Genomic DNA, 8,532 nt, shown 5'->3' with positions numbered 1-8,532 from the left:
TTGCATTAGACAGTGACATTCAGTGTACTGTATGTGCTCAGTTAGCTATGTTTTTATCCATGTACACTAATGTCCTCTGCTCATCTAAGACACTCCGCAGTCGCCACAAGCAATACAAATGAAGATCTACTTAACTGAATGGTTTGGTCTTCCCTTCTCTCCGACTCCCATTCATCAAACTCTGGACAGCCACTTTGCATATTGTGATGGCTTCTTTATTGTTCTGCATTAGCTTTGTAAGAAACAAAGTGGGAAATCAATGCAAAGTTGATTACCGTAACTTGCTTATGTCCATTATAGTCAGTGTGAAGAATCTCATCATGTGGTTTACCCATTTTATATTCCACAAAGGAACATTAAAACATTGAATTTATGACATGTACCACAGCTCAGTATTTTCATATGTCCAGCCTATGGGATTTCTTGTCACATATACATGCAGTACAATGTTTAGATGGACATTATTAAAGTAACTACTGTACTGCTCACACTGTTCTAGAGCGAGCTTAAGATTCATGATCCAAATAATCAAGTATAGTAGTAAAAATGTGGGTTATATTGTATGCATCTTGCTCTGCGTTTTATTCATGTAAGTGCAGGTGGCATGTTGTTTTTGGGAAATTAGCTATCTATCCAGGGATTATCAAGTTCATCATGGTTCAGCAAACAAAGTCAATCATTTGTTTCGTAAAAGATTTCAGTGGTATTAATGTGTATCTGTTTTAAGTATATTTAGATAAGAAAAACATGCAAGATCAACTAAATGCTCTTGTGTCATTGCATGTTCTTGTCAGGCTTGTTGAAAAACTCTGACTTATCATTATCCTTAAACTTAAATTGAGGATGTGCACTTTAACACAGTTTAACTTTTTTTTTTTTTTTTGTACATACAATTTTTTGCTTTAGATTCATTAATATCACAACTAGAACAAGCACAGACAAAGTGGGAAACTTTTATTTCAGTAGTTTGACTTGTAGAAAAAATATGAATACAAATATGATAAGCTGTAGTCTGAGCATTTCTGAATGTATAGACTTTTGTCTATTTACATCCTGAACAATAATGAGTGCTATTCTCTATACAATGAGTTTCACTGCCTATCGGGGGGAAAAAAACATAACATAACAAAACAAAAAAGATAGAGCTAGACAGGAACACTAAGACTTGAGCTGATCACAGTATCTTAAGAGCTTTTTCAAATGTCATTCTGTAATGCAGTGCATTGTGTCCCCTTGATAATCTTGCACTTATATATTCATGTATAGTATATCCACACTCACACTCACTAAAATGCAAAATAATCTTTGTAAAATCTGCCATTCACACTCCCATGAAAAGATTAAAAAGCCAACTGTTTAAAATAAGTATGAGCAGCCACATAAAATAACAAGATAAATGGTATTTCTGTATATGGCGAAACGCTCTAGAAGATGTTGGGCAGCAAACGGTAGGGCACGGCTGCGGTGTAGCACTCCCAGTCCTTGCCGTACTTGTTGCTACAGCGGTGCTCATCACGAATGCAGCGGTGCACCAGCAGGATGGTCATGTAGACGATGTAAAAATAGGGCAGCAAGTGCTCGCCACCGCAGGCTAAGCAGTACGCCAGTGAGCCCATCAGGTCGCCCGTGTAGTTCATGTGACGGGCCACCCCCCAAAACCCAGAGGTCATCAGTTTGCTCTTGTGAATCCCGCCATCGGCCAATCGGTATGAACACTCGATGAAGGTGGGCTTCTTACCCCAGATTTTACAGTTACCCTCTGTGCGACGGAAAAGGTCTTTCTGGTGGTTGGTTGAGCGGAAGATGTAGTAGCCCACCAGACCCAGGATGAGGACACCTGCAGCATGAGGCGTAGAAAGCTGAATGGGGTTGTAGACCAAGTAAAGGCCCTAAAGAACAAGACAGCATTACTCCTACTGAAATCAATGAAGCTGTATACGAGGCAAAATAGTGAGTCTAGTATTGTAGATGTCACATCCAGCACATATACTGCTCAGATACACACCTGTAGTGTGTAGAGGAAAGGAAGCCACACGCAGTCTCCCCAGCCCAGGTACCAGCCAAAGTGATCATGGCAGATGTCAATAGTCTTGAGGTACCAGGCTTCATTCCAGAAGAAATCCAATACATATATGGCCTTAGAGAAGAAAAGGGTCAAGGTTGTTATATGAAGCAGTGAAAGGAACAATATGAATGAAATGAAAAACACTTTAAAAATCAATCAATACTGAAAAAAAAAATGTTGTTGAATCTGGGCAATGTATAAGCAATAGTAAAGCACTACTAAGTTGTTTTATAGTGCCACCTAGTGGCTACATGACTCACTTGCAAAACATTGACCAGGATCATAGAGTTTGTCACATAACCGTACAGCTCCTGCTGTTTAGCAGTGTAGGATAAGTTAATCAGGGTCCATGCCACTATACCCGGCCGGCCATTGAAGAAAAGCTTGAAGTCAAACCATTTTCCTATACGAGGGTTGAACTCAATTCCCATCATGTAGTTGTAGAAGATGTTGCCTGTGAATTTACTGCAAATCAAACAAGAATAAGACAGAATCTATTTAGTGTTTACATGCATTTTACTCTTTGGACAATCCAATGAAACAAACATCATGCCTTTTTTGTAAAACTACTGAAACCCACACACACTCAGATATAGTTTGTGATTAAGAAACAATAAAACTGGTAAAAAATAAAAGTAGAATAAATAAGTAAAGTAATTCATTATTATAAAAATAATTACTGTTCTTGTTGTTGTTTTGTTATTATTATTTACAATATTTATTAAATTAGGCATTTAAAATGTTCAAATGAAAGCAAGACTGTTTACACTTTCATTTATAATTTTACAACACACCTCTCTTCTGACTCAAAACCAGATTTCAGTCATAAATTTAATGGGCCAAACCACTGTTACTATACAGTGGGTATATAAAGTGAACACACTTCTATTAAAATTAAAGCTTTTTGAGATGTAAAAAAGAATCTTGTCATATCTTTTCCTACATTTAATGTAATATTGAAACCAGAAAAATGTATGTAATAAACAGATAGAAACATTTAAGGGAAAAAATAAAATAAAAACAAAATTACCTGGTTGCAAAAGTGGTAGTGGAGCATGGTACTCTGTTTTTGAATTAACCAATCACATTCAGTCTCTTACTGAAAAGTAATTGTAATCATGTGGTCATCATTTAGGTGAATAAAAATAAAAATCAACTGTTTCTGTAGAATGTTCTTAACATCCTCTTGGTCACATTTTATTGTTGAAGCCACGGCCTGCAAAGAGCTTACAAAGGATGTGTGTGTTGTTGTTACTTGAATTCTGCTGGTTTTAATATAACATTAAATGTGGAAAAAGATCTGAACTGATTTTACTTTTTTACTTCTCAGAGCTTGAGTTTAACAGAGATGTGTAGACTCACTGTATGCGCAGTATATAATCAAAACGTGTTTTCTCACCAGTCCTCTGGGTTGGTAGGGAACAGATAAGCCTTAATGAAAGCCAAAGTGGACACGGCATAGCCGAGGATGTTGGTGCACCATAAGAGAGGTATCCAGTTATCAATGATGATGGTTGGTGAAAACCAGTGTAAGTATTGTGCATTAGCCACCCATAAAACATGAGTGATTATCCAGCACTGCAGACCGTTGACTTCATACTTATTAATCAGACCTGAGAGAGAGCAACACATTTATATTACATTAATTAAATAAGGTTTTGATACGATTCACCACACAAACCAATAGTGAGTCATTTGAGTAAATCTGCATTATTTTTTTACATTTACATTTTTGTCCTTATTATGTATTTTTTTACCTGCTGGTGTTCGAGCACCATCCTGCACTCCTCCCACGTAACCTGGAAGAATCTTATGCATGATATCTGGAACGCACATGTACAGCACCACCTAGTGTAGACACAACCAAATCTCATAATTCAAGCTAAAACCTATTCAAACACTATTAATGTTATTACGCATTTATTCATCTGTAATTCTGCACACCTGAAATGTGACCCAGATTGCGTAGATCTTGGCAGCAGCCCATGTGAAGGAAGGGGCATGGTTCCAGATGGTGAGCAGGGTGGCTTCACCGTTGTAGAGGTCCAGTAATGGGTGGCTGATGGAGCACTGGTACTGATCACATGCAATGATGAAGAAAAAGACGATGAAGGGGGCAAAGCACAGCAGCAGGATCACACCTGTCAGAGAGAACCAATCCACCTCCCTACAGAGATCAACAGATTAGCAATATGAGTCAAAAGTACAAGTCAAATATGTGACCCTGGACCACAAAACCAGTCATAAGCAGCACGGGTATATTTGTAGCAATAGCCAACAATACATTGTATGGGTCAGAGGTATGTGACCCTGGAGCACAAAAGCAGTCTTAAGTCACTGGGGTATATTTGTAGCAATAGCCAAAAATACCATGAAGATACCATGAAGATATTTTGTAAATTTCCTACCGTAAATATATCAAAACTTCATTTTTGATCAGTAATATGCATTGCTAAGGACTTCCTTTGGACAACTTTAAAGGCGATTTTCTCAATATTTTGATGCTTTTGCACCCTCAGATTCCAGATTTGGAAATAGTTGTATCTCTGACAAATACTGTCCTATCCTAAGAAACCATACATCAATGCAAAGCTTATTTATTCAGCTTTCAGATAGGAGTGGTTGACTCTTAACTTTTATAAAGAGTATCTCTTTGGATTTGAGACTTTAGTCTTTGCAACTTTACAGATCTTCTTTATGCACCAAGAGCTTGTAACACTCCAAAGAGAAAGGAAAAATTGAAATCGCACCATATGACCCCTTTAAAAAAACAAAAAACAAAACTGAAAATACAATATATATTATAATGTTGAACCTGATCAAACAATGTTTTGTGCATGACTGAATGACTTCAGTAGTGCAGTGGCTTACCATGCTCTTCCCCACTGTACCGGCTCCTTCGCTTGGTCTTTCACCCCTGCCCGGGGGGCTCCATTGGAGCTGCCCTTATGGCGCTTTCTCACAGCGTCGGCCGTCGTCATGATGTCTGAGGGAGTGAAATTTAAAAAAAAAAAGCAGAGAGAAAGAGAGGATTAGATTGGGAAGAAGAGCATAAAAATAACCTCTGAGATGGTAAACATGTCTCTAGCATGAGTGCATAAGAGGAGAACAAAGTGCACTGCAGATAACAGATAGCAAACAGAAGATCTAGGTGTTATAAATATTATAAGTCCATGGTTTTAAATAATGATTATAACATAACTTATCATATATAATCTCAGAACCAGGCCAGGGTTGTTTCCTTTAGTGCTATGACATATAATGTTATCTTTCCAACTGATATGAGATTGTTAATTGTGTGGTTATGTTATGCAAGCAAATACAGATGCTCTGCATGAATCTATGTTCAGTTTATGGATTTTTAGTCCACTTTTTATTATGGGCATATTAACAAATATGCATATGAATAACACCAAGAGAAATGTTCTACTTAGCGTTATATGGTTTCAAATATGTAATAGCATAATAATACTAAACATGCTGAAAACTATGATAATCTAAACAAATTTCAGTTATGGCATAATTTCCACTACAACAAAGAAATATTGCCCTAATATTTATTTTATTAAAAGATGTTTACCTTGTTTCCCAAGAAGACAACATTATCACTAAAGATCATGTTTGAGATTAAATAGGAGGCACCAAAACATATATTCTTATTGTGTTTTATTTACAATCAAGCTGTAATTTTATCAAATCAATCAAAAGTATTGTTTTCGTCTATTTAGGATACATAAAATGCTAGTTATACCATAGATAACACACCATACATTTTTTTGAGATTTGGTGGAAATTACAGTGTACAAATGTTCATGACTGTTCTAATGTTGTCAAATGGTAATTTCTTGACTTTTAATAATTTATCTTAGAAAACTCAACAAAGCTAAAAGTGGCCAAAAACACCCAATCACGTGTCACGCAGATGGAACTTCAGGTGTGCGTGACACCTGTGCGTTATTCTCCTGCCAAAGTAAATGTGCTCGTTGAGTTTAATGCGACATAAAGCAGTTTAAAGGGAAATATGACTCCAGTCGTAACATACTTCCTCATATCAATGCCAATCCAGTGTGATAGTTGTAATTACCCCAATCCGATACGATAATTAAGCAGGATGCAGATACTAAAAAAAGATGTATGTACATAAAATGCTCGATAAAGTATGCATATAGTTTACAATACGATAATTTCAAATACATAAAAGCAACTGTTTAAAAAGTGAAATATCACAAATGCTTACAGTTATAGCGGTGATGCTGCGCCACTTCACGCTGCCCAGATGTTCACAGTGATGCAACGAGCAAAGGGGAGTCTCTGGCCGAGTTCTGACTCCACCCACAGGTGACGTAATGACCACACATCCAATCAGAGACAGATTAAATGCATACTCGCGTCAGTGATTGGACAACCGAGACCTAAAGCCATGAGCGCCTGATGAGCTCAGCCCATGGGCCCTGCTGTCTTCTTCATCAAGAGCATCCACTTACACCACATTGACGCAGTTACTTTACAGCATTAGAAATGATAAGTAAATTAAAATGGCAATTCTCAAGTCTATAACAATGAATTTATCAAATATTTTTTTTATAAGGAAAATGCCAACCTTTTCATAAACACACGTAAAAGCTTTATTTGCTTCACTGGCAAATTTGTAGAGAAAACACCTCACTTGTTATTAAAAGCTAATAATAAGTGCATAATTGCCAATAATAAATAAATAAAATAAAAACAATATAAAAGAAGCATTACTTTGGAACGTAAAATAACAAATTATAATGAAAGGGAACATTGCATTTATTGTTCATGATTTATTTATTTATTTAAAATTTATCCTGGTATTTTACAGCATTGAAATAACAGTTTGACTCATTTTTATGTGTTTATTCTTAAAGATGAATTATTTAAAACTTAAAAGACGTTGAAACAATATTGTATGGTGTTGGTAGTTTCATAATTATGGCTCTGGATAGCAAAGATTGCATGTTTTTTTTTTTCATCAAAGAATGTTTAACCTCAAAATTTCTCACAAAGTGCTGTCTCTGCTATTAGTTCACTGTAAATATGTTTGTATATTCTGAGTTTTCCTTACGCTAAACTATTACTTTTATTTTGAAGTGCAGAATTGTACAGACCGGAAACGGAACTACAGTAAATAAAAGTTTTGAGTACTGTTGCACGGCTGCTGTCAAGTGCAGAGTTGCTTTGATACATTTTAAATCATTTGTGTCTGTGCAAAATGGGTCGCAAGGTTACATTAGCGACTTGCTCCTTGAATCAGTGGGCACTTGATTTTGAAGGCAACTTGACAAGAATACTTAAAAGTAAGTTCACCTGCAATTTGTCACCAGTGGTAGTAACTAATAGTACTAAAGGTCTTATGATCTTAAAGTGACCTTGCCTCATTTTACATCTACTCTTTTCTCCAAAACAGGTATTGAGATAGCCAAACAGAGAGGAGCTAAGTACAGACTGGGACCAGAGCTAGACATCTGGTAATATTGTCATTCATAGACTGTAGATATTTCAACAAATATGTGATGCATTTTTACAACTGAGAATAAGGAGGACACGCAGATTATTAGAATATTTACCTTCATATATAATATAATATAATAAAATATAACCCAACTATAATTCAATGTTGAAAATGAGAAAACTGATGATATTGTATTTCTATGGTCTTTCACAAATCTTTCATATACATCAGTGGGTACGGCTGTGCAGATCATTTCTATGAGTCCGACATCCTGCTCCATTGTTTCCAGGTTCTGAAGTCGCTCTTGGAATCTCCTTTGACACAAGACATCATCTGTGATGTGGGAATGTAGGTTATATTGTTTAAAACATTGTGAAAAAAAAAATGTATATGGTTTCTGATGCATTTAACTTCACTTTTATCTGCTCTTTCCACAGGCCTGTTATGCATCACAATGTTCGATACAACTGTAGAGTCATTTTCTTGAACAAGTAAGATTTTACTATAGTGCAGTGTTATAAAGCATTTGCATTACTGCTTAATGATTAGTTAATTACAATTATATGTGTAATAATATCTTATAATATATCCAATAATATCTTATATCTAATAATATGTCTATTTTTATATTTGACAGAAAGATACTGTTAATTCGTCCTAAAATGCTTTTGGCTAATTATGGCAACAACAGAGAATTTCGATGGTTTTCACCTTGGAGTCGACCCAGGTATATTCCATGATGTATTGGTTAAATCTTGGGGTTGTTTGCCTAGCAAAGTCTTTAATAATCGGTGATAAATGATAGATCACATATAAAATTAATTTTGTTGCAGACATGTTGAGGAGTACTTTTTACCCAGAATGATCCAAGATGTGACAGGGCAGGTAAAATATTATTATTTTGTATTACCTAATTATAAAGCTTAATTATTATCAATTATTAAAGGTAATTTATTATTAATAATGGTTCTTATTATTAATTTGCTGATTTGGT

General features: G+C 35.6%; 2 protein-coding genes across 2 annotated transcripts in view; one reads left to right on the top strand and one right to left on the bottom strand.

Annotated features, from left to right (window-relative positions):
- Window positions 1-949: 949 nt before the first annotated feature.
- On the bottom strand, window positions 950-6,386 carry LOC107679738 (7-dehydrocholesterol reductase-like). The gene is made up of 8 exons (XM_016475377.1): window positions 6,303-6,386; window positions 4,937-5,051; window positions 4,010-4,232; window positions 3,823-3,913; window positions 3,465-3,678; window positions 2,326-2,530; window positions 2,006-2,137; window positions 950-1,889 (listed from the first exon to the last, which is right to left on the bottom strand). The coding sequence occupies exons 2-8, from the start codon at window positions 5,044-5,046 to the stop codon at window positions 1,425-1,427; spliced, it is 1,440 nt and encodes a 479-aa protein (XP_016330863.1). The 5' UTR covers window positions 5,047-5,051; window positions 6,303-6,386; the 3' UTR covers window positions 950-1,424.
- An 820-nt stretch (window positions 6,387-7,206) lies between these two features.
- The window catches only part of LOC107679728 (glutamine-dependent NAD(+) synthetase-like), a 13,836-nt gene continuing 12,510 nt past the window's right edge, over window positions 7,207-8,532 (top strand). Inside the window, exons 1-6 of the mRNA XM_016475369.1 lie at window positions 7,207-7,383; window positions 7,494-7,554; window positions 7,770-7,886; window positions 7,976-8,029; window positions 8,176-8,265; window positions 8,372-8,423. Of these exons, the coding sequence (XP_016330855.1) occupies window positions 7,299-7,383; window positions 7,494-7,554; window positions 7,770-7,886; window positions 7,976-8,029; window positions 8,176-8,265; window positions 8,372-8,423 (459 nt within the window). The 5' untranslated portion in view covers window positions 7,207-7,298. The remainder of the gene's footprint in view (window positions 7,384-7,493; window positions 7,555-7,769; window positions 7,887-7,975; window positions 8,030-8,175; window positions 8,266-8,371; window positions 8,424-8,532) is intronic.

The sequence above is a fragment of the Sinocyclocheilus anshuiensis genome, unplaced genomic scaffold, assembly GCF_001515605.1.
Source record: "Sinocyclocheilus anshuiensis isolate Anshui unplaced genomic scaffold, SAMN03320099.WGS_v1.1 scaffold224, whole genome shotgun sequence".
Classification (NCBI taxonomy): domain Eukaryota; kingdom Metazoa; phylum Chordata; class Actinopteri; order Cypriniformes; family Cyprinidae; genus Sinocyclocheilus; species Sinocyclocheilus anshuiensis.
Note: the sequence above shows the minus strand (reverse complement) of the source record. Positions and strands in the feature narration are given on the sequence as shown.

Excerpts from the sequence above, each read along its gene's own strand:
- LOC107679738 (XM_016475377.1), bottom strand. The coding sequence starts at position 5,046 with ATGACGACGGCCGACGCTGTGAGAAAGCGCCATAAGGGCAGCTCCAAT. Across the intron at positions 4,233-4,936 it reads GTACAGTGGGGAAGAGCATG|GGAGGTGGATTGGTTCTCTC; the intron begins GTAAGCCACTGC and ends TGATCTCTGTAG. Across the intron at positions 1,890-2,005 it reads CTTTCCTCTACACACTACAG|GGCCTTTACTTGGTCTACAA; the intron begins GTGTGTATCTGA and ends CTTGTTCTTTAG.